Source organism: Capronia epimyces (genome assembly GCF_000585565.1).
Source record: "Capronia epimyces CBS 606.96 chromosome Unknown aczIQ-supercont1.8, whole genome shotgun sequence".
NCBI classification, from domain to species: Eukaryota; Fungi; Ascomycota; class Eurotiomycetes; order Chaetothyriales; family Herpotrichiellaceae; genus Capronia; species Capronia epimyces.
The window spans coordinates 20425-48256 of NW_006912911.1; the positions used below are offsets into that span (position 1 = coordinate 20425).

The 27832-nt window shown below is 52.8% G+C and overlaps 12 protein-coding genes across 12 annotated transcripts; 5 read left to right on the forward strand and 7 right to left on the reverse strand.

Annotated features, from left to right (window-relative positions):
• Window positions 1–738: 738 nt before the first annotated feature.
• A1O3_08403 (uncharacterized protein) lies at window positions 739–3666 on the forward strand (the record flags this gene model as incomplete). The annotated part of the gene is made up of 6 exons (XM_007738501.1): window positions 739–1144; window positions 1193–1425; window positions 1492–2201; window positions 2303–2413; window positions 2483–2796; window positions 2870–3666. 6 exons carry the CDS (start codon window positions 739–741, stop codon window positions 3664–3666), a joined length of 2571 nt encoding a protein of 856 aa, XP_007736691.1.
• A 96-nt stretch (window positions 3667–3762) lies between these two features.
• A1O3_08404 (uncharacterized protein) lies at window positions 3763–5527 on the reverse strand (the record flags this gene model as incomplete). Its single annotated transcript, XM_007738502.1, has 4 exons — window positions 3763–3957; window positions 4006–4359; window positions 4411–4944; window positions 5009–5527. 4 exons carry the CDS (start codon window positions 5525–5527, stop codon window positions 3763–3765), a joined length of 1602 nt encoding a protein of 533 aa, XP_007736692.1.
• Window positions 5528–5992: 465 nt separating this feature from the next.
• Window positions 5993–7381, reverse strand: A1O3_08405 (indoleamine 2,3-dioxygenase; the record flags this gene model as incomplete). The annotated part of the gene is made up of 3 exons (XM_007738503.1): window positions 5993–6370; window positions 6429–7043; window positions 7094–7381. The coding sequence occupies 3 exons, from the start codon at window positions 7379–7381 to the stop codon at window positions 5993–5995; spliced, it is 1281 nt and encodes a 426-aa protein (XP_007736693.1).
• A 464-nt stretch (window positions 7382–7845) lies between these two features.
• A1O3_08406 (kynureninase) lies at window positions 7846–9449 on the forward strand (the record flags this gene model as incomplete). The annotated part of the gene is made up of 4 exons (XM_007738504.1): window positions 7846–8026; window positions 8083–8453; window positions 8494–8971; window positions 9028–9449. 4 exons carry the CDS (start codon window positions 7846–7848, stop codon window positions 9447–9449), a joined length of 1452 nt encoding a protein of 483 aa, XP_007736694.1.
• Window positions 9450–9871: 422 nt separating this feature from the next.
• A1O3_08407 (uncharacterized protein) lies at window positions 9872–12277 on the forward strand (the record flags this gene model as incomplete). Its single annotated transcript, XM_007738505.1, has 6 exons — window positions 9872–10229; window positions 10292–10506; window positions 10560–10857; window positions 10919–11003; window positions 11064–11672; window positions 11728–12277. 6 exons carry the CDS (start codon window positions 9872–9874, stop codon window positions 12275–12277), a joined length of 2115 nt encoding a protein of 704 aa, XP_007736695.1.
• A 1521-nt stretch (window positions 12278–13798) lies between these two features.
• On the reverse strand, window positions 13799–15802 carry A1O3_08408 (uncharacterized protein; the record flags this gene model as incomplete). The annotated part of the gene is made up of 6 exons (XM_007738506.1): window positions 13799–14113; window positions 14168–14251; window positions 14321–14407; window positions 14471–14614; window positions 14679–14849; window positions 14912–15802. 6 exons carry the CDS (start codon window positions 15800–15802, stop codon window positions 13799–13801), a joined length of 1692 nt encoding a protein of 563 aa, XP_007736696.1.
• A 723-nt stretch (window positions 15803–16525) lies between these two features.
• On the forward strand, window positions 16526–18723 carry A1O3_08409 (uncharacterized protein; the record flags this gene model as incomplete). Its single annotated transcript, XM_007738507.1, has 6 exons — window positions 16526–16632; window positions 16684–17025; window positions 17088–17513; window positions 17585–17868; window positions 17925–18187; window positions 18253–18723. 6 exons carry the CDS (start codon window positions 16526–16528, stop codon window positions 18721–18723), a joined length of 1893 nt encoding a protein of 630 aa, XP_007736697.1.
• A 176-nt stretch (window positions 18724–18899) lies between these two features.
• On the reverse strand, window positions 18900–20873 carry A1O3_08410 (uncharacterized protein; the record flags this gene model as incomplete). The annotated part of the gene is made up of 5 exons (XM_007738508.1): window positions 18900–19659; window positions 19724–20073; window positions 20187–20341; window positions 20433–20646; window positions 20706–20873. The coding sequence occupies 5 exons, from the start codon at window positions 20871–20873 to the stop codon at window positions 18900–18902; spliced, it is 1647 nt and encodes a 548-aa protein (XP_007736698.1).
• A 459-nt stretch (window positions 20874–21332) lies between these two features.
• Window positions 21333–21569, reverse strand: A1O3_08411 (uncharacterized protein; the record flags this gene model as incomplete). The annotated part of the gene is made up of 1 exon (XM_007738509.1): window positions 21333–21569. A coding segment is annotated over one exon (237 nt), but the record flags the coding sequence as incomplete, so codon positions are not given.
• Window positions 21570–22236: 667 nt separating this feature from the next.
• On the reverse strand, window positions 22237–23319 carry A1O3_08412 (uncharacterized protein; the record flags this gene model as incomplete). Its single annotated transcript, XM_007738510.1, has 1 exon — window positions 22237–23319. The coding sequence occupies one exon, from the start codon at window positions 23317–23319 to the stop codon at window positions 22237–22239; it is 1083 nt and encodes a 360-aa protein (XP_007736700.1).
• Window positions 23320–24368: 1049 nt separating this feature from the next.
• A1O3_08413 (uncharacterized protein) lies at window positions 24369–25819 on the forward strand (the record flags this gene model as incomplete). Its single annotated transcript, XM_007738511.1, has 2 exons — window positions 24369–25403; window positions 25562–25819. 2 exons carry the CDS (start codon window positions 24369–24371, stop codon window positions 25817–25819), a joined length of 1293 nt encoding a protein of 430 aa, XP_007736701.1.
• An 87-nt stretch (window positions 25820–25906) lies between these two features.
• A1O3_08414 (uncharacterized protein) lies at window positions 25907–27701 on the reverse strand (the record flags this gene model as incomplete). Its single annotated transcript, XM_007738512.1, has 4 exons — window positions 25907–26192; window positions 26247–26800; window positions 26862–27491; window positions 27546–27701. The coding sequence occupies 4 exons, from the start codon at window positions 27699–27701 to the stop codon at window positions 25907–25909; spliced, it is 1626 nt and encodes a 541-aa protein (XP_007736702.1).
• Window positions 27702–27832: the final 131 nt, after the last annotated feature.

Here is a 27832-nt window from a genome sequence, read left to right on the forward strand (position 1 = left end):
TGGTAGTTGACACGGCAAAATCTAGAGAGGCTAGCAGACGTAATCGCCGTGGGAGTGCACCCGGCTATACATGCATTCTGGGGTCCTGGTATTTATCATCGGTAAAACGAACTACTCGCTAGAAAGTTTACTGTCAGTCAACACTCAGCGGGATGCACGAGTATGTAAAAGTGTAACGGAGATTTCCCTGCTCTTATCACTGGGTGCTCCACCATCCCTGCCGCCTACAAAACCCGCTGACGAGGCTAACGGGGGTTTACATGCATAAAAAGCCCCTCAACCATTTTTCATTGGGCCCTTGTAGCAGCTGATGATAACCAGCGAGGGGTGGTGCCTGGATCCTCACGGTCTTTAGTTGGGACCCCCAAAGTGCCAGACGCTCTCCTCACGCATTTTACCAACGTTGCCTTCTCCCCACTGTTTGCTGTTCGAAGTCCAACAACCTCAATGCCGCCAAACCAAACAGACAAGCAGAAGAGCTACATCTGCTCTTGGGACGGCTGTGGGAAATCTTTCACAAGGCCCGACCACCTCCAAAGGCACACATGGAACCATAGTTCAGGCCAGAGCACCTGCCCTCGCTGCAGTCTGCACTTCAAAAGACCTGATCTTCTCAGTGAGTACTAATTCCAGGCGTTTGCGTCCTCGTAGATAGTCAATCTGAACGTCCTATCAGCGAGACACTTATTGCGACACAAACAAAAGGACGAAGAAGCTGGGGGAGAGGGTTTGGGAGTCATGGACTCCAGAAAGAGGTTGTGGCGGGATTCTGAGGGCAATATCGTGTCGAAAAGGCCGACTTCTCTCACTCACCAGAATGTCCTATCAAGTAAGGAGGATGACATTCGCTCGGGGCCAGATTTGTCGAACCAGGTCCTATCAAACACAAACACTGGGGGGTTTCAGCCCCAGCAGCAATTATCACCACCTAGGTCATTGACAAGTTCGGAACCGGGTGAACTATCTCACCAGCAGAATCATATGCCAAATGGAGAAGAAGCAGGTAATGGCATCGCCAGCTCAATGTCCAACCATGATACGCTCGATTTTTTGGCAAATTCAACATGGTACTCGCAACCTTTTGATTATTCCATGGCACCGCAGATCGATGCTCCGGATGACGATATGTTCAATCCGGATACTGGTATGGTTTGAATCCTAATAAACAAGGATAAACTGATTCGGTTTTTAGCAAGTTCCTTCAACATGCCGTTCACGACAATGAACAACTACAACTGGCTGTTTGATAGAGATCAGCCTTTCATAATACCAGCCGAGGCTGGACAACAGCATTATGGTCACAATCCTTCCGAACTGCCTCACAGCCACAATCGAATCTCAACTCCAAAATTTTATGCAGCTAGTGGGAGTACCAGTCTAGACAACAGTCAATTTAGACAGTCGATGGCTTCAGAGATGTGGCCAGTAAACGGCTTCTCCGCCTCGGTTTCACATGCAGCCTTCCAAGAACCATATCAATCGGGCCCTAAGCAACCTTCAGACTCACAACCGATACAGGGCTATCATAGGCCGGCGGGGGGGAGGTCCACAGCATCCGCTTCGTCTGTTCCACCGGATGATGAGAGCCCGTCTCTCCCAAGCATTACGGGATTGCCCTCTACAGCGATCTCGCAGACATCACTATCTGACCACTCATCCACCTATCAAGGGGAAGGTCGACCACGTAGGTCGAAAACTCCCGTCTTGACTTTGCATCCTCAAAACTTTCGACCAACCTCGAGTGCTCGAAAATTGCCAGTTCTGGATGAGTATTCTCGCAATAGGATCCTGCAACAGCTGGCTCGATTCGGGCCTGGGACTCCTCTGGCTTCCTTGTCCCCTTCCGAAAGCCCTTTACTCTCGCTTCAAGCAATGCAACGTTACAGTGATCTATTCTTTACCCGATTCAACACATGCTACCCTCTCATTCATCAAGCTACTTTTGATCCTAACGGAGTCGATCCACTGTTTCTCCTGTCCGTCTTACTTCTTGGGGCTACTTATGCCGAGAAAGACGCTCATGGACTCGCCGTCTGCATTCATGAAGCTATGAGACCGCAGATTTTCCAACATCCGGATTTCACACCACAGCCAGAGTTATGGATTCTTCAAACAATACTTCTTGTGGAGTGCTTTGGAAAATCAAGAGCGGGGCAGAGACAGCATAATATGGCTCACTTGTTCCATGGCTTACTTGTCAAGTACGTGGCTTTCATTAGCTCAGAGCGAGCCCGAGACGGCCCCTTTCCCTCTCGAGGGCGGGTGCTGATCAAGTGAATGAACTGGCTGACCGAAAATGTAGCCTGATAAGAAGAAGCGGCTGTCAAACTGTTCGTGAACCGGATATTGGAGATGACGCAGACGATCTGCAGTGCCGATGGCGGAAAGCCATGGACATTGAGCAACGGAAAAGGTAAGCAAGAAAGCACCAATCGTGATTGCTGAAGCTTCAAGAAGATTTCTTTGCTAAGCTTCCGATTAGACTTGCATTTCTTTGCTTTTTGTGGGATACTCAGCACGCCGTACTCTTCTCTCAGTCGCTATGCATATCAGCTTTCGAACTGCGCACGTTTCTTCCATGCAGTCCTCAGTCATGGGAAGCTGATACTGCTGAGAATTGGTTTGGTCATGCAGTCAAGGAAACTCGCATCCCTTTCCTATCAGTTCTCAAGACCTACATGAACCCCAACGCCAATCCCGCTCCTCCACAGCTTAACGCATTGTCTCGACTCCTGGTGCTCCACGGCTTGATGTCCATTCAATGGGATTTGAAGAGAAGAGACCAGACTTCGCTGGGTTCGTTCCGCCTGCCCCCTTTTCTAGTCCGAAATAGTTCCATCCTTGGGCCTTGTTAACTAAGGGTTTCTAGGCATCGCAATTCCCATGGTAAATGAAAGTCAATCTTGGCAAATGCTGCTCGCACAGGCGTACGATTCATGGAAGGCCGACTTTGACACCTACTGCATGAACATGACCTTGTCTCTGATGGACCAGGCGCAGCTCAAAAACGAATTCATTCGTTTCAGCACCGCAACCAACGCCATCTACCACGCCGCGCATATCATCCTGCACGTCGAGATTCTCGATCTCCAGATCTACGCCGGAGCCCAACATATCATCGGCCGTCCCGTTACGCCCGCTGACTACGCCCGCTCGCGCCGTGTCGTGAAGCAGTGGGCCAAACCCGGCATCGCCATGCCAGCCACCAAGGCAGCCTGGCACGCGGCCCAACTCCTTCGCGCTGGCATCATGAATCTCGACAACTGGGACGTCGACAATGCTTTCCACTACCCATGGTGCCTGTACCTAGCCACACTGACGTGCTGGGCATTCCATTTCGCAGGCACCGACGAACAGCCAGAGCCTCCCCAGCTGCTGACCCCAGGCTCCAACCGCGTTGCCCAGCATTCGACCGGCCCACTGGACGCTGGCGCCATACACATGCATGGACATGGGCCAGACATTTTCTGTGATGAAAAAGCCGACATGACAGCTATGGTCAGTGGAATGACCAACATCAGCTCAGAGGATCTGTGGCGTGTGGCCGGCAAATACTCTACTTCTGGCCTCACCGCCGTCATGGCCCGACACCTGGGCAATATTCGCTGGGCTGTGGTCCATGAAGGAATGAAGGTTTTGAAAGGAATTACGGAACGATCAAAATAATGGGGTATTGGATGGTGGGTACGATGGAGAGTGGCTCATTGTATCAAGTGTCTCATAACGTAGGTCTCCGACATAGCTTAGTCCAAGGCTGCCTCTTCAGTGAGTACCGCGTTGCTCGACATATTTCCAATATAAATCAGCACTGTTCATTCTCATCCGTTTCCCCCATGTGGTCATAATCAAAAACGAAGCTGTGGTAACCAAAGCAAGGACTGCTGCTATGATGAACATGTTCTGAGGCCCATTGTGGTCGAGCCATGGAGTCACACCATAATTGAAACCAAAGTTCATCTAAGATCAATATTAGCAACATCCTTCATAAGGCACAAGAACACTCACTGTGTTGCGTATGAGAATGACGGCGATGATCACCTCGCCTCCAAGTTCACGGTAGCAGTCAAAGACGTAACTCACTGCGAGAGCACCGCAGGCAGGCCCCACAAACCCGATCATGGCCATTCCAAAGGCCAGAGCCACCCAGCTTAAGCCATGAGCGTCGCCGACACCGAACAACAAGAGTCCTAATGGGGTTAGGATACAGCCAACTCCATACAGCCATAAGCGGAATTCTGGCTCCATGATACCGCCGTTTCTCCTGGCGAGATGAATACTCAACATGTCTGCAAGCTTGCCCGCACAGAATCCAGCGGTGTAGGTCCCCAGAAGCTCAGCAATATAAGTCAATCCAACAATCTAGCCATAGTTAGCGCCAAGAACAGCCAGATGTAGAGATATGTAGCTCACGCTAGCCGCGAAGTTGTAAGGCGCCCCAGCGAAGAATATGCTTACTACCGCATTAACCAATGCAAACCAGCAAAGATAGCAGCCATAGATGAATCCAGCAAAAATAACAACTGGAAACCTCATCATGAGAAACGGGCGATAGACCAGTTGCAAGAAATTGGTCGGGCGACCATTTCGTCCAACGAATGGTGCCAACTTTTGCCAATATGACTTGACAGGATAGGCTGTCTCGCTCGAGAAGTCAGTGGCAGCGCCAGTCTCTGTGTCGGGATTCTTCTTGTCTGTGAGCGTCTCCTGTGTTGTCGTCGGATATTCACTGGTGGTGGTGACAGGGGCTGGGCGATGGTACATGGTTTCTTCCATGAAGAAGAAACACACAAGAAATCCGATGGCATTGAGAATGGCGCACCAAAACAAAACCCACGGCCAACCCCAGGAATCGTTGATGAAACCGGCAGGAACAGCTCCCAGTTGACCTCCATAGAGGGCGATCACGTATAAACCCATATACGTGCCACGTTCGTGTGTGAACCACTGTAACAGTGTTAGTGATGGAAGATACCTTTGAAAGCGTCCGCTCTGGCTGTCCAAAACTCACCAAATCAGTCATAGTAACCTCTGCCAAAGCCTCGGAAGGAGCGCCGAAGAAGCCGATGAGGATTCTCGTCGCAATCCATTTGGGATTGTCTGCGGCATAGCCCGCCCAAATATTCATCATTGAAGTTCCCAGCAAGGAGGTCAAGTATACCCCCCTCCTCCCATAACTCAAAGCCAGCGGAATCCATAGCAGTAACGCCCAGCCGAACAGCAGGTACATATACCCAGTTCCTTCATTCAGCTTGGTGAAACTAATACCGCTCTGCTCGTATATCGGCCCGAAGACAGAGTAGCAGGCCGAAGAAGAAACGCACACACACCAGGTGTAGAGAAGGGCGCACAAGGTAGCTCTCCACTTCCGATGTAAACTCCAGTTCAAAGGATCATTGGGGTCCGCGCTGGGGGTTGGGTTGAGAACAATGTCTTTGCGGTTGGAGCTGTGTTTGGCCTCTATCGACCCAGTGATGTCGACCAAGGTCACCGTACCTGGCGATGCCCGGTGCTCGACTCTAGGGTCCATTGGACTTTGGTGGATTGGTGGTAGGGTTCACGATCGAACTTTCTCTCCTCGTAGAAATCTGTTAACTGATTAAGGTACATGCTGAAGTTGTTTCAGAGCGCCTTACATTGGGCTACATATATTTGATACATTACTAAGGGTACGGACAGCAGTCCAGACTCATGGTATGTTAGTTAGATCTATGATTGTCGGGGGTGGCTAAAAGATAAGAAAGGCAAAGGTGGACAATCAACGGGAGTGGAGAGATCAGAAAGTGGAGGGACCTGCAAATTATATCTTTAGTTACATGTATTTCAGCACTTACTAGGTTGAAGGTAGATAACCTATCTGTCTAGACTTGCTATTGTACAACTAGATTATAAGATAAGATTACAATGAAGTCTAAGATTTATTTCTGCCTTGCGCGGTGCTTTTATAACCAATAATTTACGAAGCCCGCTAACCACTCTCAAGCTACCCAGAAAGTCAATTGTTGTTGCTAGATGCAGTGTAGACTCTTGTCTCATCTCGGGACTGTTTCAAGAATGAAATCAATGTCGTTCCGCCTGTTCCGTACATTTCGGATGCCACCTTGCCTTGGGTCTCTTCGGAGGTTGCCGTGGCCAGGTTCTGGCGGCTGTGGTGTGAGAAGGGTTGGGGCTTGCTGGCCTGGAGGATGATATACCGGCTCACAATCTGAATGTGTCTGTCTCGAAATCTGCGCAACTCGGCCACGCACTCAGCATATGCCTGACTCAAGGCTGTGTTGGCCGGTTGGCTTTCTACGAAGCTCAGGATATTGCTGGTAGAAACAAGGTACTTCAGAAACCGCCGGTGAGGGCCAGGCATATAGTTTCTCATTTCCTGGGAATGTATTAGCGAATCAAGAATGGAAAGACACAACACGGCGATAACAACTGACATTGATGAAGCCGTGCTCGTTGTTCTTGGGCGCACTCGATGATTGAGATCCAGTGGGGTGATGCTGCAGGCCCAGCACGATATCGAAAAATTGTATCAGGGAGCTCTGCGCGTTGCTGCCTCCACTGTATTCCCTCCAAGATCCCTTTCCATCTCCTTCATCATAGAAGACTCCCTGTGGAAGCCCGGCTTTGGCCATATGTTTGCTTCCGGCGAGGTACGGCCGGATGTGATGATAGAACACGTGCGGATCACAATGTTCATACATCCTGTCCAAGAGATCTCCGAGTTTCTCGAAGACGCGGCTAAGTGCTTTGAGACTGCGGATAACGGTGCTGGCGTCGCCGACCTTGGCGGCATCGATGGCATTCAGCATCAGGGGAATGCTGCTTGCTCCTTCAGCCTCAATAGCAACGGAGATGAGGTAGAACCAGGCCTCGTCCATTGATCCGGTAAATGTATGCAACACCAGCAGATTTTCTGGAATACGAAAATTCCCATCCGATGACAGACAGCCAAAATTCCACAAGTTCAATGCCGCGTATGTGGCAGTCGGAGGAAGTCCCAGGTGACCGGCCACCTTCAAGAATGGGACTGTTATGGACGGTGGTAATCGCTGGTTGACCCCTGTTAGCCACAGCAGAAGAATGTTCGAAGCGCGCCAACCTGTGATGGCTTCTCCCCTCCCCAAATGTAGGCATGGGTGAAGAATGCCAGAATCAAGTATGCTCGCCTCCACTCCGTCTCCAAGCTTAGCATCGACGTGTTGAGCACCGGCATACTATCCACCGCGCCTCTGAATCGCTGGGACAGCAGAAGAGCCGGGAGCTTTTCTATGATCAGCTCCCACGGTTGATAGTACGGGTCTGGTAGTCTGGTGAGCGGTGCTTCCGCTGGGAGAAAACCATTGCTGGTAATGCGGTATTCTTCGAGGAGAGGATCAAGGGCATGCATAGTGGGCGATTGGCGCAGGTTGGACAAAGAGAGATCACGAGCAGCGGGCTGTGGGTTGCTGTAGTTGCGATGGTTCGAGTAGACTTTTCACGAGAGTACATGCTTCACCGACTAGGTATACTTAATACTTACCATCAAGAAGACGTGACTAGGTATCGAACAGACCCGCCGTTCAGGTCGAGAGGGTTAGGGGGTAAGAATTGGTTGAAATGAGCGGGAGTTCGGGTGCAGCGAGGCTTCGGGAGCGGAAGCACGGAAGAGCGGAAGCCTGCAACGGAGACGGAAGACGATATACCTCCACTATACCATATCCTATCTATGGCCGCGGACCCCCTATATACTTGTTGATAGCGGATCACTGACGAACAACGGCACCGGTAACCGCCTATTTTTAAAGACTTTGGACAGCGCTGAAAATATTCGTCTCCCGCGTCACGACTCTTCTTCCCTTTACAACACGTACCATGGAGCCAGCCCAAATCGTCGAAAACTTGAGGCAGGGGGTCAACCCTGGGTTCCCGCCACAAGCAACGCAACTCGAATACGCCCAGCTGCTGGACTCGCAGGATGAATTGCGACCGTTGCGCGAAAAGTTCATAATTCCATCGAAAACAGGCTTGAGTAAAAGAAGCCTGGCTCCAGCTCGTGTGTCAGCCCTCCGTTTCCGTCAGAAGGCCGGAGTTCTGACATGTTAGGCATAGAAACAACGTCTCCGGAAAAGAATTTAGATGATTCTATCTACTTGTGTGGGAACTCGCTTGGCCTCCAACCGCGCGCAACCAAAGAGTACCTTCAGATCCATCTGGACACATGGGCAGATCTAGGCGTCCACGGTCATTTCACGACGCTTCAGGGCTCGCCATTGGTGCAATGGCAGTCAATAGGAGAGGTGGCAGCTGCCAAATCGTCCAAGCTGGTCGGCGCGTCCCCAGGGGAAGTGGTGATCATGAACAACTTGACCAGCAATCTGCATTTGATGCTGGCAAGCTTTTACAAGCCGACACCGACCAAGAACAAGATCATCATGGAATGGAGGTCCTTTCCAAGCGATCACGCAAGTTCCCTATTATCTGTTCAGTCCATCTAGCGGTAGCTGACATGTCCTTGCCTAGTACGCGGTCGAATCCCAAATCCGCTGGCACGGCTTTGATCCTGCCGAGTCTATGGTCCTGCTGAAGGCGGACGAAGGCGGAAGTACCATTTCCACACAAAGCATACTGGCTGCTATTGACAAGTATGCCGAAGAAACTGCCCTGGTCCTTCTCCCTGGCATCCAATACTACAGCGGCCAGTTTTTGGACATTGCAACCATCACGAAACATGCCCAATCATATGGCATCCCCGTGGGATGGGACTTGGCTCACGCGGTGGGCAATGTTGAGCTGCATCTACACGATTGGAACGTCGACTTTGCCGTGTGGTGCAATTACAAGTACATCAACGCCGGGCCGGGGGCCATAGGCGGTGCCTTTGTGCACGAAAGGCACGGAACACGCGATTACGACGCGGAGACAAAGTCTTGGAAGTACAGACCCAGACTCACAGGGTGGTATGGAGGCGACAAGTCGGTTCGATTTAACATGGACAACGGTAAGCTTATTCGCTAAGCTCCCCCATGAGAGTTTCGCCCCATCTAACCTTAGTAGAATTCATGCCCACCCTCGGCGCCGCCGGCTACCAGCTTTCCACTACATCTGTGGTGGAGCTTGCCTCTCTGATGGCCTCCCTGTCCGTATTTGACGAAACGTCCATGTCAGCTCTTCGGACGAAGTCTCTCCTACTTACTGGATACCTGGAATACCTCCTGGATGGTCTCCTGCGGGAAGAGACCACCAAAGATGCCTTTCAAATCATCACCCCGAGGGACCCGCGCCAACGGGGAGTGCAGCTGAGCGTTCGGTTCAGGCCTGGCCTTCTCGAGCCCGTGTCGAAAAGTCTCAGTGCCCAGGGGGTTGTAGCTGATCAGCGGAAACCGGATGTGATGCGGTTGGCTCCAGTGCCGCTGTACAACTCCTTCAAAGATGTTTGGACCTTTGTGCAGATGCTGCGACAAGCTCTGACCAGCTGATTATGGTAATGAATCACCAGATCTGTGGGGATGTGCTTGTATGAACACAGTACGACCTGGCAGGATCTCACGGCACTGAGATTCCGGGCTGATATTTGCTAGCGTAGCTTCTAGAGTAGAGATTAGCAGAGTATAGACACAATGAAATGAAGAGCCCAGGCCATGAGGACTGGACACCAGTCGGGGCATGTTAGATCGCCGGACTGCACAGCACAGTACGGAGTACTACGTATCTGCCTGGTCACCGGCACTACGGTACGGCGCAAGTTCAAATCCGTCTTCATTACTGCGGACCACTCGGCCAGTAGAGCACCGCACGGCCCGGATACCGGATACCGTGTCACCTCAACCGCACTGAACTTCCGTCCTTCCGCCCTTCCGCCCTCTCCTGCGTTGCGCAATGAGACATACACAGTGCTGTCATGGGGCCTCAATTCGAGACGCATGCTGAGCATGTCAGATCGCCCACTGTGTCGCAGGTACGTCGCCGTGTCGCCGCTGCGTGTGACCTTTGCAAACGACGCAAGGTGCGCTGTACCGGCCAGCTGCCCTGCGCCTTCTGCATCCGCTACGGGCGAGGAGATCAGTGCACATATTCCTCTCCCGATCGTCGTCGCATCGCCTCCACTCCATCGTCTCCCACCCAAACCCCCTTCTCCTCGCTCAGGAGACAGCAGTCGCATGTTGCTACGCCGGCCGCGACTGCTGCTGCTAAGACCGACGACGATACCGCCGTCCCCAGAGAAGGGCGGTTGTTGAGCGATGGGCAAGGGAAACTGAGTAAGCCACAGCGGGCCGCTCTATCGGTTACTGTAGAAGCTGCTGACAGGGAGAGCGTTCAGCGTACGTGGGAGACTCTGCTCCGCTATCTTTCTTGCACACGATCCGCCACATGGTCACCTCCCACATCGGCCCGACTGCCTTCACCTCCAGTACGTCCCGTGACTACATGATCGAACATGTCAGCGCTCGAAGCCCAGATCTGCGTCATCCTTCTCTGAAGCTCAACGTCAACGTCGACAAGATCGCGGCGGCTGTTTCTGCCTATCTCTCTGTGGTGCGCGCTCGCCGCTCGTGGACTTTATGCCTGGTTAGACTGATCCATACCAGACCGACGGCTTGATCGAAATCTTCGACCCGTCCACGCTCGCCGATGAAATACTGGCCTGGTCAACTGGGGAGCGCAGGAGTAGAGATGATATGCTCTCGGCGGTTTATTATCTTGTCCTAGCCGTGGGATTCCAGGGGAACGACCCGGGCCAAGCTCATCGATACTTCAGCCATGCACGGACAATCGCTTTGCTGGGTCTCGATGGGAACCTCGATGTGTGTACGACCAAGGCATTTGTTCTCGTGGCCGTTTACATGCTGAGCGTCTGCGAGCGAAACGGAGCATTCCTCTATTTTGGTAGGATGCCCTGTTCAAGGAGCCTGGTGGCTGCGCTCTATGAGACTGACAGCTCGTCCAGCGCTCGCGGCGAGGTTAGCGTACTCGCTCGGCATACACAAGTCGGAAGTGAACGCAGTATTTGGTCCAGATGAATGCAGATCGAGGTATATTTGTTCTCCAACCCAAGCTGCTCCTTTCAATCCGGCCTATACTCACCCACACAGGGATCGTCTCTGGAAGAGCATCCGGATACTGGACCTTCTTCTCAGTTCCTCCGTTGGTAGGCCACCAGCCACCTCCAACGTCGATTGTACGGTGGCTTACGATGCGGAACCTGAATCCACCGATGGAATGCAAGGCCAGAATGATGAACCCGATACCCTGGCCGCTTCCGTTCAGATATTCCACATTCTTGAGCGTATCATTATCGAAATCTACTCCAAGAGGCATATTTCTGTTCACCTGACCGAAAGCATCTCCCACGAGCTGCGTGCCTGGGCGGCGCGTTGGCTCCAGCCACTACAGAGCTTGTTACATCATGACTCGACATCTCGAGACATACCAGTGCCGTACAGGGCCACGGGGGCGTGCCAGGTCATCAGCTCCTACTATTATGCCGTCATGCTACTCACTCGACCTTTCCTGATGCACGAACTGGATAAGAGGCTGGCTGCTACGGTCACCCCAGCCGATGCACCAACTGGTCTATCATCCCGAGACACTGGAAAAGGCAGGTTGGCAGAGGCGTGTATCGAATCGGCCATGCTCACAGTTGATCTGGTGCAAGATTTGCTTGGCCGCCACCACGCTCCTAACACCATGCCCCATATTATGTACGTATTTGATCCAGCAATCCCCGAGAAGATCTCTGCTCATTCTGCTGGGCAGTTCTTGGCTGTTCACTGCTGCGCTCGTCCTAGGCCTGGCTCTCTTAGGGGAATTTGGCCGAGGGTTCGAGAAGAAGGCTCGCACTTCCATTGAGCTGCTCCGATGCCTCTCTCAACAGGACTCATACGCCCTCCAGTGCGCCTCCATTGCCGAGTGCCTAGTCACTTCCGCAACAGATTACCTGGAGGTCAAGGAGCTGCAAGAGCGACGGAGACGGACCGAAAAGACGTCCCATATCTTTGGTGTTGCAGTTGAGCACAATCAACCTAGGGGGAGTCCACTGCGGCCTGCTCGTCCCTCCCACCAGGCCGAGTCAGAGTCGACGGCGGTGGATGTTCAAGAGAAGGCCTCGAATCCCACATTTGCCCATCACCAAGACCGAGAAATGTATAACCCAGATGCCTTCCCGGTCATCGCCGACTTTTTCGGGCCGACAGGCGACGTGTCGACCGGTTCCGTCCTGGGAGATGACGATCTATTCGACGACATGTCTATTTTTCCCGCCTTGGGGGCAGGGGAATCTCTCTTCTTCCAACGTGATTTATTTTGATCAGCTGCCTGATTGCTTTAGGCATCATATATTTTCTTGATTGCCGACAGAATAAAGCCTCGAAGGGCAACAATATAGGACAGAGAGCGTCCATTCATAATATGGCAGGAAGCTTCTTTCGTTGTGACGGAAAACCAGGAGATGGTGTTATAGTGTGCGGCTACCGTAGGTGTGTACGCAAAAATGCATTGCTGTACTATCAATCACAGCCGAGACGTGTGTGGCAGGGTCTCCAAGCTCGAACGGCACCAAATTCCGTCTCTCCCTCTTGATCTACGCAACTTGAGGCGAGAACCAAGCCAAGCGCGGTGTCCTCGTGATTTATCAGATAGATAAATCAAATACCTTCATTGGTGATTCCCCTCCAACCCAACCACCGTCGTTTCGGCATGACTGAAGGATCTCAGCCCGGTCCTCTCAATCAACCAATACGATCTGCAATTTGGATCTGGACACGCAACGCGCGCATCGGTTGACATCCAGTCCTTGGGATCAGTCATTCGCTGCTTGGCCGGTAGTAAAGGCAGCAGGGAGGCTAGATGTTCAGGGCATCAATGATTAGCACGAACCCCCAAACACGTTAAACTCGTACCGGCACATAAGCCTCAAACACCAAACCAAAAACACGACCTCGTGACTCACCAAGACTATACAGACTGATGCCCTGACCGTCAGGAAGATATAGCATCTCGCCCTGCATGGTGAAATAGTCGCCTTCTTTGGCACCACAGAGAATACGCTCACGGGGCGGACAGACGACTTTCACCCGGAGATCCCATAACTGGAAGCAATCGTCGCTGGCGGGCATTTTGGGACTTGGGACTTTTTGGACCCTTTGCGATGTCGTTGCAGTGTTGGATTACATAGGCATAGTCAATAAAGGTGGTGTATAATAAAATGGGTAATTGGATTGGATTGAGACGGGGTGGTGTGCTGCCCTGGCGCTGGAGGGCTGGTGAGCAAATGGCCGGCAGGCTCTGAGTAGGCAGTTTTGTGTGGCTGAAGAGGCATACAGAAATGGTAGAAGGTAAGGTCCCTGTGTGGCGTTCCCAAAGCCTGGTGTCGGGACAAGAAGTCACCGAAGAGCAATAGCGATAGCAATAGCATCTTTCTGGCTCATGGGTTAGGTATAGCATGTCATCAATTGGCCGCTGTCTTGCTTGGCCTCTTGGTCGGTCCTATTGTTACTTAGGACCCCGGCAGAGGGGCGTGGGTTAGAACGCCGGCCGGGGAAGTCTCAGTCAATATTATCAAGTAAAGCCGTCAATGGTCTCCGCAAGTTTGTGTGGGAGGGCGATATCTCGGAGCCGGAATCAAAGCGAGACCACATGAATATATCGACCGGCTTCTCTTTGGGTAGATGTGGCTAGGCCCATCGAATCTCCCCTTTATGTGGGCGATTCTATAAGGCACTACGCTTGCAACTGCACTATCTGTCGAGTGCCATATCTTGTGATAGGAAGCTGACCATGAACGTGCGCGGTCCATCATCCAAACCTCAATCTACCCTGGCGCTGTCAGCTACCGGTATTCCGATCCACAGTCGCCCATCTCATCGAAGAGTTGCGCTCTCCTGCTCTTGGCTTGCACTTGGTCGATGGCTGCATTGTCTTCCTCGTCCAATTGCCAGCCGTACGAGGCCAAGTTCTCATCCGCGTGCTCACTGACCCCCATCCTCGCACCCACAATGACGGCGCCGACGTATGGGAAATCCAGCACCCAGCGCGTCGCCACATTGGAAATGCCTACCGAGTGTTTTTCCGCAATCCGCGAGAGCACGGCCAGCAACTCTTGGAAGAGGGTCCAGCCTCCCCAGGTATTGATCATCTCGAAGTACTGCACAAGGCCATTAGTTCGCCATCATGATAGCTGCAAGGCGAGGGAGCCTACCTTCCGTTGGCTCGGCGTGATGTTCTGCACGAAAAGTTCGGGCTCCTCCTGCCCAAGCCATTTGTCGGCCAGAAATCCACCGCACTACCCGTATCCGAGTTTGTGTTAGACATTGTGACTTCTCGGCATCCATCCTGGACGGGGCCTGCTTACCAGTGTTCCGTATGTCAGAAGTTTGATGTTGTGCTTCTCACAGATGTCGCCCATCTTAAATGTGGGCCGCGAGTCAATCAGCGAGAACTGCAACACCTGTCAGCCAGCATCTTCGAACAGCCGTCCATTCCGGGTCAAGTGCAGTCATACCTGCACCTGGTTGGTTGCAACATGGATACCGCTGTCGATGACATGCTGAAGGTGCTTAGAATCGAAGTTGCACAGCCCGAGGACCGTCACCCGCGAGTCTTTCTCGAGTAGCTGAAGAGCCTTGATGTACTGAGGATCCGAATACTATACACCAGTCAGGCCACAAAGGGGTCCCGTGGGAGCAAGGAGGGCTGCTACGTATACGTACGTCTTGCCAGTGGAACTGTAGAAGGTCCACGGTCTCTGATCCGAGCCTGGTCAGGCGTTCAGTCACGTTGTCTTGCACCACTTTCGGAGTGACCGTAATGGGATGGAAGACGCAGTACTTGGTCGAACCGATGATGGACGAGGAGCTGGGGTGAGATGCTCTAAACCGTCCCTGGAGGCCTGGTCGTTAGCATCGTATCTTGCGCCAACAAGTCGGCATCGGTGGGCACGTACAAAGATGAGTTCGGCATCGCCGTAATGATCGGCCATGTCAAATGCTGTATAACCGGTGTCGACGTATTTAGCGAATTGTTGCATGATTTTGACTTGTGAAGCCACCCCCCAAGCAGGGCTGGAAAGCTGCCACAAGCCACCAAAGAGCCGAGGCGCCGTAAAAGGACCCAGATCAAATGTCTCAAGTGGAAGCGGTATGGTGCTGGGCATACTTTCCTCATCCTTGCTAGACGTTGGGATATAGAGGTGGTCACTTCCAGTTCCAATACTCGTGTCCTCGATCGTCACAAATTCAGAGATGGCGGTCAATCCCCGATCGAAGACAAATTCGTAGCCCTGTGCTCTGGACGCTTTCAGGCATCGTAACAGGGCCACTGAGAACTGTTCGATAGTCTCGATCTCTTGGTTAGTCAGGGCTCTCGACCCATCTCGCTTCAGCAGTGTCTTCTGCACTGCTGTAATGGCTTGCACCATGTCTCCATCCACCGCTGCTAGGACGTCCATCAGCCGGGCACCCTCGCGCGTGCTCGGGTCTATGTGTAGATCGGCCACCTGTTCCACCACAATTCGAAGCAGGGCGAGACTCTCGAACCCAAGGCCACAGCCTAGCATTGACCGGATTCGTTTCTGGGTGGCATAGAAGTTGTCGGACTCTCTGGCGCCGGCGCTGCTGGGTGCCTCGTTGATGAACAGCGAGCCGACAGTGGAAGGCATCGTCTTTCGCAAGTACTTCTTGGCTTGCTCTTCCAGAAGATCCGTGACCTCGGGCGCCTGCACGAGAATGGTGCGAATGATCGAGCGAAGGCCATCGGCTGGAAGATTGGCGATGATGGTGTCGGTAGACAAGTTGACATGGGCATTCTTCACCGCGGGCGCCGACGTACGAGACATCGTGGCTGTCGTTGGATGATTCCCGCGCTGGTGTAAGGAGACGGGAAGTTACAGGTGATGAAGAAGGCCCTGGGACACTTAGCCTCGTCCAGTGCCACGGGTTGCACGGATCTCGATTCGCGGGCATCTGACCAGGGTCGCCCGGCATTGGCGTCGGCATCGACATCGGCATCTTTCGCAAACGCCACCAGGGGACCGGCGTCTTAAAAGGCCGGCGACGGTCAATCTTATCTTGACTTCTATCTCCGCCCTAAACCGAGCCGGACTTCTCCCAAAATGTCTGATGCTCCCGCCGCGCCACCTGATACACAGTATCTCTTTCAGCCCCATTGAGGATCTTTCGGCGATACCAGTCAAAACTGAGATTGCCCAACTGAGTTAGTTTTGAAGTCACGAGATTTCATGCAATTGTTCCCATCACGTGATGACTGTCACGTGATGAGGCCTCACGGCGACCTTCGGAACACCGGCCACCTACCACGAACTACCATGCTCTCACAGTCTACACCTGATTCCACCACGCCTGCTCCGGCCTCTCCCAATCACAGTCGGCTACCAATGATGGAAGACGAGCTGGCTACAGCCGTGCGATCAAGGGCCCCTGGAGACCGACAGAGGTGAGCCTCCCGCGCCACCTCCGCCGCCGACATGGCTCGAGGACCTCTCAGTTGACATGTCTACTGTAGCAGCCAAAATGCCTGTCTTGCTTGCCGGAAGGTCAAGATGAAATGCAGGCCAAGCCTTGATGGCGGCAGATGCGACCGATGCACACGGAAGAGCCTGACGTGTGTCTTTGAGAAACATAAACGAGGCCGCAAACCGGGCGTGAGGTAGGCTGCTCTCCGTGCCGACTGCTAGAATTTCCCTCACTGCGCCTCCAGACTCGCCCGGCCCTCATCAAGTGCCTTCCACAACACATCCGAGCCCGTCGACCGGATCAGCTTGTCGCGAGACGAGTTCGAGGACCGTCCAGACGAAGCATCTTCGGCCCAGCCTGACTCGCGGCTTTGGTCCGAAGGTCTGCAGCCGTCGAGATTGCTGAATGACGGTGCTATGAACGGAAGCTTCTCCCTACAGAACATTCTGAGCGCCATAAAAAGCTCCTCCTCGCGAGCGGAAGCCGGTCCGGACAAGACGCCGGTCGAAGCAGATCTGGTGCTTGACGATGATCCCATCCAGCATGGGATCGTCAACATGGCCATTGCGCGATCATTATTCGAAAGGTGTTTAGACGCTGCTTCCCTTCTAGAATCTCGCCGTATCTGACGTCGATTGACCATCGCAGCTTCATGAACAAATTAAATCCTTTCATCAATCAATTTGATCCTGTCCTCCACACGTTCGCATATATCCGACGACGCTCTCCATTCCTGATGAGTTCCATTCTTGCCGCGGCGGCCAAGGCATTCAACCCGTCGCTGCATCTCGACCTGCGCGCCCACACGGAAACCTTGATGGCGCGAAGCTTCAGCAAAGGGGTCAAATCGATCGAGGCGGTGCAGGCCATCATGGTTTCCACCTACTGGAAGGAGCCAGACGACAGTAGAGCCTGGCTTTCCATCGGATACGCGATCCGGATCTGCTTCGAACTAGGATGGCACAATCTGGGTACGGATGCCTTCAACGGGCCCAATTCCCAGACGGAGCTGGAAAGGCGGGAAGTCCGCAGCATGGAGAGGACCTGGCTTGTTCTCTTTGTATATGATCGGAGGTAAGTGGAGGGTGAATGGAATGTCCAATCACTTCGTGTGTGGCTGATGCAGGGTGGTTGGGTGGTTACAGTATCAGCCTCCAGATGGGGAAGCCATGGATGATCGATCAGACCGCGCTCATCGAGTCCGTGGCCAGCTGGCATAAGCACGACCTGGCAGTGCCTAGCAACGACGTCCTACTGTGCGCCTTTGTTTCCCTCCGTCTCGTGGGCACGAGAACGATCGACTATTTCAACCTTCACCGCCAACCTCGTTCTAGGAATATTCTCTCGGCCATTCAAACCACGCCCAGATTGCTGAACAGGGATATAGACCACTGGCAGAAGGACTGGCTGGCACTATTCGATGGCATGGGTAGGCTTCCCGGTAGCTTGACCGCCCTGAACGGACACTGACAGCACGACTCACAGACTATGTGGAGCCATGCCATCGATTTCTGGTCCGATTCTACGGCACACACCTGCGACTGGTATCCTCTTCGGTTCCGCTCTTTATCTGTCTGGATGCCGGGGATACCGAAGGGACGACCGCCAGGCAGGCCATCTGGGCCTGCTTCACCACCGCCACCGAGATGTTGGCGTTGGTGGCCGACAGTGAAATCTCGCATCTTTTATATTTTGCACAAGATTCCATCCATGTCATGACGGCGTACGCTGCGGTGCTTCTGATCAAGGTATGGGAGCCCAGCCACAGGAGCGGCAAGACCCGTTTTATAATGAACACGCTGACCGTTCACAGCTACTGCTATCTCTACCACCCTATCTGAGCGAGAATTTCGAGGAGACTTCGATGACGGCGATTCAGATCGCAGCCGAGTCATTTGCGAAGCAAGGTGCACCCCCGAAGAATGGCTGCGCCTTGCAAGCCAACTTTCTGAAGAACGTGGTCAAAGAGTACGAGAAGGCCAAGGACGCAGTCAAAGGCCTCCCATCGGCAGGTCAACGTCCGCAGCTTGCGACACCCACGAGGCTGATACGTGCTGCTGAGGCACAGACGCCGTCCGGTCTTACCCAGGATGGGCCCATCGCACTTCGTGACAGTGGGATTGTCGAGCCGGACCGGAACCACCAGCAGAACCACCCGAGTCAAGCTCGAGTCGGTGACCACATATTTACCGACGATGAGACGTGGGAGGCGCTCTTTGCTCAGGCTGGCTTCAGCATCAATGAAGAGACCTTTTTGCAGGAGCCCATGAATGACAATATCTGAGGAGACCGCGGTAACGATCAACAAGGCCAGTCATGATAAGCATTAAGAGCTAGTTGAAATGACCCCTGCTATTTACTAAGAGCCTAGGTTGGAAGAACTTTGACTAAATCCTAAATACATGTACACAAGTGTGCCAAGTGGAAAGGGCAAGGTCGGGGTGCCTATATGATGACAAATCAGAGCACCCTGTCCAACACTCTCTTCCACGTGCTTCGGGGGGTGATCTCTGTGAGTTCTGCCTGCTGCTCCTTCTCCTGGGCGATGTAGGCCAATTCGGTCTTGATGTCGATTTCGTGTGCGCGAAGAAACCTCGACCGATAGTAGATGCGGAAGAAGATGAAGAGCGCGATGAAAATCGGGATGTTCACATACGCGGTCAGGAAACTGCTGGCGGAGAAATTGCCGGGGAAGAAAACGGCGAAGCCAGAGAAGAGGATGATCAGGATCACCCAGACCAGACAGAACCAAGCGGTGTACGGCTGCAGTGGACTGCGGTAAGGAAGCGATTGTCTGGAGAGTCCTTGGACCTGGAATGCTCGGTTGAACCTCAGCCAGGTCACGCAGATGACCGCCCAGCCGATCAATCCCGCCACCGTGGTGATGTTGACGAACCATCCAAAGACCACTGAGGCATCAGTGCCCAGCACGAGATAGGCCAACGGCAGGAACAGACAAGACAATCCCAGAGAGAAGACCGGCACGCCCCAGCGATTTGTCTTCTGGAAGATACGGTGAGCTTGACCCTCTTTGCTCAATCCGTACAGGGTGCGCGAAGCGATGAAAACACAGGCTGAGCCGCTGGAGATGGCTGATGTACAGACGATGGCATTGATGATGTCGGGAAGGACGTTGATGCCTGCTCTGCTGAAAGCGATGACGAAGGGTGATTGTGCCGCAGTCCCGGAAGACACAGACAGCTGGGGATCATTATAGGGACTATCGAGTCGAGTCAGTCAGAGGACGCTATCTTCGAGTTCAAGCGCAAAGATTTGTGTCTTACACGATCATCCCGACGATGAAGATGCTCAACACATAGAATACGAGCACCCTCAGGAACGTTCTCTTCATTGCCTCCGGAATGTTCTTCCGTGGGTCACGAGTTTCAGCCCCAGCAATGGCGACCACCTGCACGTTGGCGTACGAGAAGGCAGCGGTGATGAGGGTGCTCCACCAGCCCAGGAATTTGCCGGTGTTGCCTTCGACGAGGTAGGCATTGAAGGGGCCCGGGTTCTTCCAGTATCGGAATCCAAGGCGGTCATGGTCAGGGCCCCCGCCCAGGTCCACGACGAGCCCTGCAATGATCAGTCCGATGATGAGGAGGATCTTGAGACTGGCAAAGATGACTTCGGACTATGTTGTTGAAGACACCGAATCTTGCGTCAGCCAGACGGACACAGTTTGGTTTGGTTTGGTTTAGAGTTACTGTAGGACTCTAGACTCTTTTTGTTTCTTAATCAACTCACCTCTCCGTATACACGCACTCCACAAAAGTTGATGACCACAATGACGACAAGGAACACCGAAATCCACACAGCCGGGCTCGTCTTGGTGTCCCAGAATTGGATCAGCGCTGAGGCTGCTGTGATCTCGGCGGGGGCGGTGATGGCCATGCTGTACCCTAGAAGACAGACAGGGTTGACAAGTCAGATCCCAGTACGGCTGGGGCTGCGAGAAGAGAAGCCCGCTGCCGAGTGAGCACAAGCACGTACAAAAGTTCCAACCGGTGGCGGCGCCCATGGCCGGATCGATCATGCGGGTGGCGTGACGAACGAATCCGCCGCTGACAGGCTGAAACGCCGACAGCTCGCCACTCATGTATGCGATGCCTGCGGTGATGAAGCCCATGATGACATAGCCCAGGAGCGCACCCACGGGGCCTGCTCTGGCGATGGCGCTTCCCGATCCCAGAAATAGACCAGTCCCCTGCACAATCCGCAAGTTAGATGGACGATGGTCTCGGTTTCTCATAGAGCAGAACGTACGATCATCCCAGCGATGGAGATCATCTGGATGTGTCTTTCGCGCAGGTCGCGCCTGACCGTCTCTCGCTCGGGCAGCCGAAGGACTGAGCCTGCCTCCTCATCGGCACAACGAGAGTCATCGGACCTTGCAGTCTGCTCGACCATGGCTTCCTTCCCCGGGCCGGACATGTCTGGGTGAGGGGTTGTTGTTTCTGGAGCTATTGCTAAAGAGATGGAGTGCGTTTTTCACGAACAATCTTGAAGAATGTCGAAAATCGACGGAGACCGAGTATAAGAGGCCTTAAGGGAGACCAGGGCGTAGATAAGCTAAGGCCATGTACGCCACCGCTTGTTGGTGAGGCCAGGCCCAGATCTGGGCTTACAATGTGCGTGGAACAAGTAGTGTTCTCTCGGTGTTGTACTGTAGTCATCACATCGCAACTGCTATCGGCGGTTGTGTGGGGTATTAAATTCAGTTTCCAGCTCCAGTGTTGGGATGGATTGGATTGTTTGAATGCCGGCGCCTTATCTCGGCGACCAACATGAATGCCGTCCAGTGGCGTTCATCTAGTGGTAGTTTGCAGACCATCATGCACAGTCCTTAGTGAGATGCCCCCATTGGAAGTTACAGCACCTGATGACTTCTCATCATAGCGCGTATCTAAAATTTGGATGATAGCCGTACATCTCCTCGAACGCCTCGAACGCTAGCGGATAGACATCTCCCCTTTCTTGGAGCTCTTTGGCATTGGCATCTCTCTTCTTGTTTTCGCGGTAGAGCGAAAAGTAAAGAATGGTCAGGCACATGAGCGATAGGCCTAGAAGGCCTAAAGTGATGCCGTAACTTTCGAGGAAGCGAGGCGGACTGTCATAAATCTGGGTGGCAATAATTGGATAGACCTCCCTAAGCATCTGAACAGCAATTGCAGGTCAGCGGCAGCGCAGAGAGAACGGACAGGCCGGCTCACCATATTGATTGTGCACGTGGTTTGACTTCTTCGTGTATCCTGCATGGATCGCCGTCACCCAAGCCGCAATGATCAAGCCGGCGGCGATAAAGCAACAGGCTGCTATGAGGGCGAGCTTGTTCGTGGTGGTCAAGAGCATCCAGTCCGACAACGCAAGAAGTGATGCACAAGAGACTCGTCATACCTCATCAGTCAAAGTGATCAGACAGGTAGCAGACGATTGGCGTCGAGACAATTGCGAATGCGTACGAAATCATCGTATAGAGCTGAGGTACCCCTGTCGGTGGAGGAACAGATGTCAGTTTGGCACTTGATGTTACTCTCAGCTGCCTTCTTTTAGGAGGAGGAGGAGGATGAGATGGTATAGGAGAGAGGACGAAGCATCTTGAGATGTCGAACTTGCACACTAAATAGCCAACCATCAACTCCCAACATAGTCGAGCCAGATAGAGCCTCAGGGTGGGTGTCAGCATTACTAGCGGACGTCAATAATAACGAGGAAATCTCCAGCTCTGTCGGGGTGAATGTTTTCTCAAGCTACTATCTCTGTAGACTCTATGGCTTCCCTAGAGTAGATATCTTAATCATGCTGACAATTTGAGCTTCTTGCTAGGACGAGTCTCAGAACCGGCAAGCGGCGATGGACGAGCCTTTGCGAGCTTAGGAGGCCCCTTCCTGCTCTCCTCCATCAAGGTGTCCAAGGATTTCCGGATCTCATTTAGGCGCCTGCCTCTCCCCCAGTCAATAATGTTCAGCACGAACTTGCGGAACTTCAGGTAGCCCTCAGGACTCTGAAGTAAAAAGCTGTCGACCTTCTGCACATAGTACTTGCCTTCATCATGCTTCCAAGAGACGAAGATCCGCGCTTCTGTGCCACTCATCGCGATGCTGAATGCGGCGGTGTTACTAGGCTGGACCTCGTCGCTCTGATAGTGGCCTAGCCGATGGTTGAAACGTTCGGCAACATTGACACAGGACACAGAACCGCCCATACATTGATTAGTTGCAACCCACAAACTCCCGCTGCCAGAGGGTGAATCGCCCTTGAACTCGATGACCAAAAATGGATATAGTAAATCGTGAACATTGGCAGCAACTGAGCTTTCCGTAAGTAGTAGAGTTTGATGAGCACCAGTAAACGCTGTCTCACGATTGTATCCGTATGCCATGTCCGGGACAGGGGTGCTGATTTTGAAGTTCGAGCCTGTGTTGGGGACTGCATGTCTATGCATTGGTTGTCGGTAGCTGCACATTAGACTCTCAGTCGGGCCGGGATTGGGCAAGAGATTGGTGCAGAAGTACCGTTCTACAGTCGACTCCGCAGCTCCGAGCTCAAGTTTTCTCAAAGACAAGTCTTGCCACACATCATCTGGAGATGGCCCGGGAGAGTCACGATCTTTTCCCATTTCACCAACAAGGCTACCAATATGCTTCGGATATTCCTCGCGATCGCGCAGAAAGATTTTGTTGTCGGCCAAGTAGGCAATTCTGTACAAAGGGTTTTGGACGAGGCTCTTTCCAGACGATCCCCCTGAGCTAGGGGTGACACCAGTAACGTCCGATGCCACGACCGAGCCGATGTCTGGACCGCCTAGGTAGGAACCAGATCCGACCGAAGCTGGCGTCAGGGGCACCATATATGCGTCAGCATCCCGGGTGTGGTCCATTTCTGGTACTGATCTCGTGAGCCGTCTCGGAATGTACTTGTCTGAATGGTGAAGATGGCTATCAGAACAGCAGCGTTCCTTTCGGTCTGAACCAACTGATGCGAGCCACTCCAAAATAAAAGTGTGGACAGATTCAGGGGCGGGATCCGGCCGGATAGATTCCTGTAAGAACGATGCGTGTCGAGGCCTCCAAGGCTTTGGCTGTTGCAGAGTCGTTTGCGCAGGCTCCGGCTGCTCCTTAGCCCTTGGTTGTAGTGTGTCTTGCCCGGCCAATCTGGCTCTCTTCCAGGGCACTGTGTTGCTCTCAAGTGTCGCCTCGTGTCGCCTTTTCGTAAAATGCGTCGGCGTCGTCTCCTGGCAGAGAGCTCCGTTCACTAGAGATTGCGTCTTGTGCTTGTGGCTCTGTGGAATCTCTGCGCCCGATAAGTTAGCATTACGCGCTCTGGGCAAAAATATACAGCATCGAGAATGACATACCTGTAAGTGTCCCTGTAGTATGATCCAGCAATGTTGCCTGCAAAGCTTCAGATGGGTTCAGATGTGAGCGACGGGCCTGCGTTTTCGAAACTGGGTATCGGTTGTCCATGGCGAGGGATGTGCCAGTGTTAAAGAGGAACGAGTTCCCCAGGCAGGTGGCCCACAAAGAGGCCTGTGAATAGCAGTAGTGCCATTTGTTTCATCGCGAGAAGTTCTGAGTCTTTGTTGTAAACAAGGCTTGTTTATAATGTGGCAGTTGGAATGTTGAACGTTCCAGGAGCAATTGCGGCGGGAAAGAATGAGGAGCCAATAAGGGCTTCGCATACCAGGTGTTTACTCCTCCGTACTGCACTACATGTATATACATGTACCTGTAGCAATAGTTGTGATACAGGCATAGCCACTCTTGGCTTACTGTAAAGTAATCTGCGGATGTATATACATATAGTGTATATATATACTTTGGTGCTTGGGAAGAGACCTATTGAGTCTTCGCTTCTTCGTTATCCAAGATAAATTCAATCACCCTCTTTGCTGCATCCACATCCTAACATTTCAACCTCTTTGTGACGATGGGATCTCCGCCCACTCTCTCCAGCATATTAACAGACAAGGACTTGAAGCTGAATTTCGCGGTGACTTTCAGCGAGGAAATACTCCCCTTCAAAATTTCCGTGAAGCAGGACTTCCTTGACCTGACAAGTCTCAAAGTTTCGCTGACTCGATTCACTGAGGACCAAGAGCACCCAGAAGAAAATGTCGACGGACCCGCTCAGCACTATGTGCGAGAAATCACTCGGTTCTGGACCGACAACTATGACTGGAGAAGTGTGGAAGCGCACCTAAACCAAAGCCTGAACCATTTCACGACCACCGTCCAAACGCCTTTGACTGCGCATCACAGATACGCAGACCCTGTTCCTCTGCACTTTGTCCATCACAAGTCTGGTCGTCCCGACGCGATTCCACTGCTTTTCGTGCATGGGTGGCCTGGGTCTTTTCTGGAAGTTGAAAGTCTTGTTGCGCCACTGACCGAGCCTCCCGATTCGGGGAGTCTGGCATTTGACGTCGTAGCCCCCTCGATCCCAGGATATGGATTCAGCCCTTCCCCCCGAAAACCCGGGTTTGGCTATCGTCAGGCCGGGGCGACCTTCCGCGCCTTGATGTTGAAGCTCGGTTACGACAAGTATGTCTTCCAGGGCGGAGATGCCGGTGACCTGATCAACCGGTACGCGGCCGTGGATTTGCCCGATAATGTTGTCTCAGGACTATCCAATTTCTGGGTGACGCCACCGCGCGAGGGGGATCTGGTCCGGCGTGCCCAAAACCAAACATCTGACGACGAGACATACGTGATCGACCTTTACCAGAGCTTCACTGCGACATCCTGGGGCTATGCCCAGCTGCAACAGACCCGCCCCTCACGTCTGGCAATAGGTCTTACCGACAGCCCCATCGGGCTGGCCATGTGGATCTATGATAGCGTCCGAGCTGGCGTTACGGACCCTGCCAAAATCTGGACGCCGGACCGATTGATTACCTGGACCATGATGCACTGGATCAATGGACCCTACGGTGCATTCTCGTTGTATAAGAATGGTGCCCAGGTGCGTCAAATCTTCAAATTCATTGATAAGCATCATATCAGGAAAGGAGAATAGGGATGCGTTGCGGTCTCCTAGTCGTTCCCTCCAGCAAATACGTAATTGTCTTACCGCCCCGGATTAAGATTCAGACTGACATGTTTGCTGGTTTCGCCTTACAGGACGGTGCAATCTCCCCACAGGGCATCAACCAGCTGCCCTATGTGAAACAACCCGTGGCAATATCCGAGTTCCCTTATGACATCTGGTACAGAACTCCTCTAGAATGGGCCAGAAGAGGTGGCAACGTTAGATACCGCACTGTCCACAAGCTAGGTGGCCATTTCCCGAGCCTGGACGTGCCTGATTTATTGATCGACGATATCAGGAGGTTTTTTGGTGATCGCGAAATCTCAAGCACCAAGGTCTTTATGGCTTAGTCTACGTGTTATTTCTGCGCTACCAGCGATCAGCTTTTGGGGTATCTCTTAGATTCATATCAAGCTAAGGTGTTAAGTTTGCCGGATTCAAAATATGGTAGTTTCTGAGACTTTCGACTCAACAGCAGTCGCTGAGGCCTTTGAATCAACCGTAGTCGCCGGGACCTTTGAATCAACAGCAGTCCCCTGGTCAGAATAGACAATCTCCGCCTCTTGGTGAACATTATCATCGTTGATGAGCCTCTTGTGCTTGCGATGAGACCAGTAAGCCAGCGCCGACGTGGCCAAAATCTCTAAGATTAGAAAGCCAGCAGCCGTCCAATTTCCTGCAGTCACGGCGGGTTGCTGCACTGTTTGAAACACGCCCAAGGGACTGATCGGTTATGTCAGTAATGATAGCATAATTCCGTACCAGTGCGCAACTTACATGGTTGAGACCGCTATCCCAGCCCAGATATTGAGTCCTGCACCGGCAAATGCACGGGTGGCCGGGTCACCTTTCAAGATCTCGTTCGTCCAGGCCCAGAACATGGTACTAGCTGCCGTTCCCCAGCTGGTCTGTGTGTACAAGAAGAAGCGGAATGCGCGGTGCTTTGGGAACACCGGGGTGGCTGCAAGGAGGATGACGACCAAGAGGTTGATGCTGCAGCCGATGAGAAGGCTCGGCCAGCGCCGCCCACGGAAGAGAGTGTCGCTTAACCATCCGAACAGGAGCATCTGGAGTAGATCCATTGCGTAGATCGGGGTGGTGTATGCGTTGATTTGGCCGACCGTGTAGGAGCCAGGCTTGATGGAGTTCCATGCCTTGAACCAGAATGACATGGAGTTAGAGGGGTAGAACCCAACCGAACTCGAGAAGGATATGATCCACAAGAGCCAAATCTCCGGGGTCACAAGCCATCGTTTGATCTGGAAAAGCGTGAAGCGGCCCTGTTTAATGCGTCCCTCAATGGGGTTGCGATCTCTCGCCAGCTCGATGTCCTGCATCACCGGTGATTAGTCTCCATGGGCTGGGTTCAAAGTCTCCAGCGAGCCATCCTACCTGTTCGGTGAAGATCCAGTCTTTCTTCTGTCGGGATGGAACGTCGGGCAACACAAAGAATTGCGGGAGAAGTACACCGATAGAGATGATCCCATCGACGATGAAAAGCCATCTCCAACCAGACATGGCACCTTTGCCGTCCAGACCATTGTACGCGGCTGCTTGAAGGTACGCAGAAATCATCGGCCCAATGGCCGTGGCTGCGTTGATCAGACCCATGCGTCGTCCAAGCTCGGCCTTCTGGTACCAGGCGCCGCAAAGATACATGACGGCGGAGAAGTGGCCGTATTCGAAAAGACCGACAAGAGCTCGGAGGGCGTACATATGGTCTGCAGTGGTCATTTTGGCTTGCCCAAAGGTGGCCAATGTCCAACCCAGTTCGAGCGAGGGAATGAGATATCGTGGGTTGGTCCGCGTCAGCAGAAGGTTGATCGGCCAGAGCCCAATCAGTCCGCCGATATAGTAGTAGCTGTTGGCATGGATAAGCTCGTTGCCGTAGAGGCTCATCTCCTCTTTCATTCCCGACACAAAGGCATTGTTGATGTTGGATCGATCCAAGTACTTGACGAAGGTGCCTAAGCACGCAAATGCCAAAAGCGTACTGTCCGCCTTGAATATAAGTCGGCGTTCCTAGTTCTTGGATCAGATGCTAGAATGTGAACTCCTTGAACGGTCACAACTCACCTCAGGGCTCTTGTCCCAACTGTCCCAGAAATAATTCTTCCACGTGCGCTTTTCCGTAGACACATCTTTCCCATTCTCGACCCCACGGGCTTTGGCGTGCTCAATATTTCGACGGGCGACATTCTCCTCGAGTGCCTTGACCGTCGGCTCAGACATGACTCAGACGTGACCAGTGCTGAACACTACTAAGGTGAGATTACATCTTTACGGAGGAAAATGCTAGCTTGTTATATATCGAGTTTGAGCCCTGAGCCCCTAGGGGTTTGAAAGCCTTACCCATGACCGTA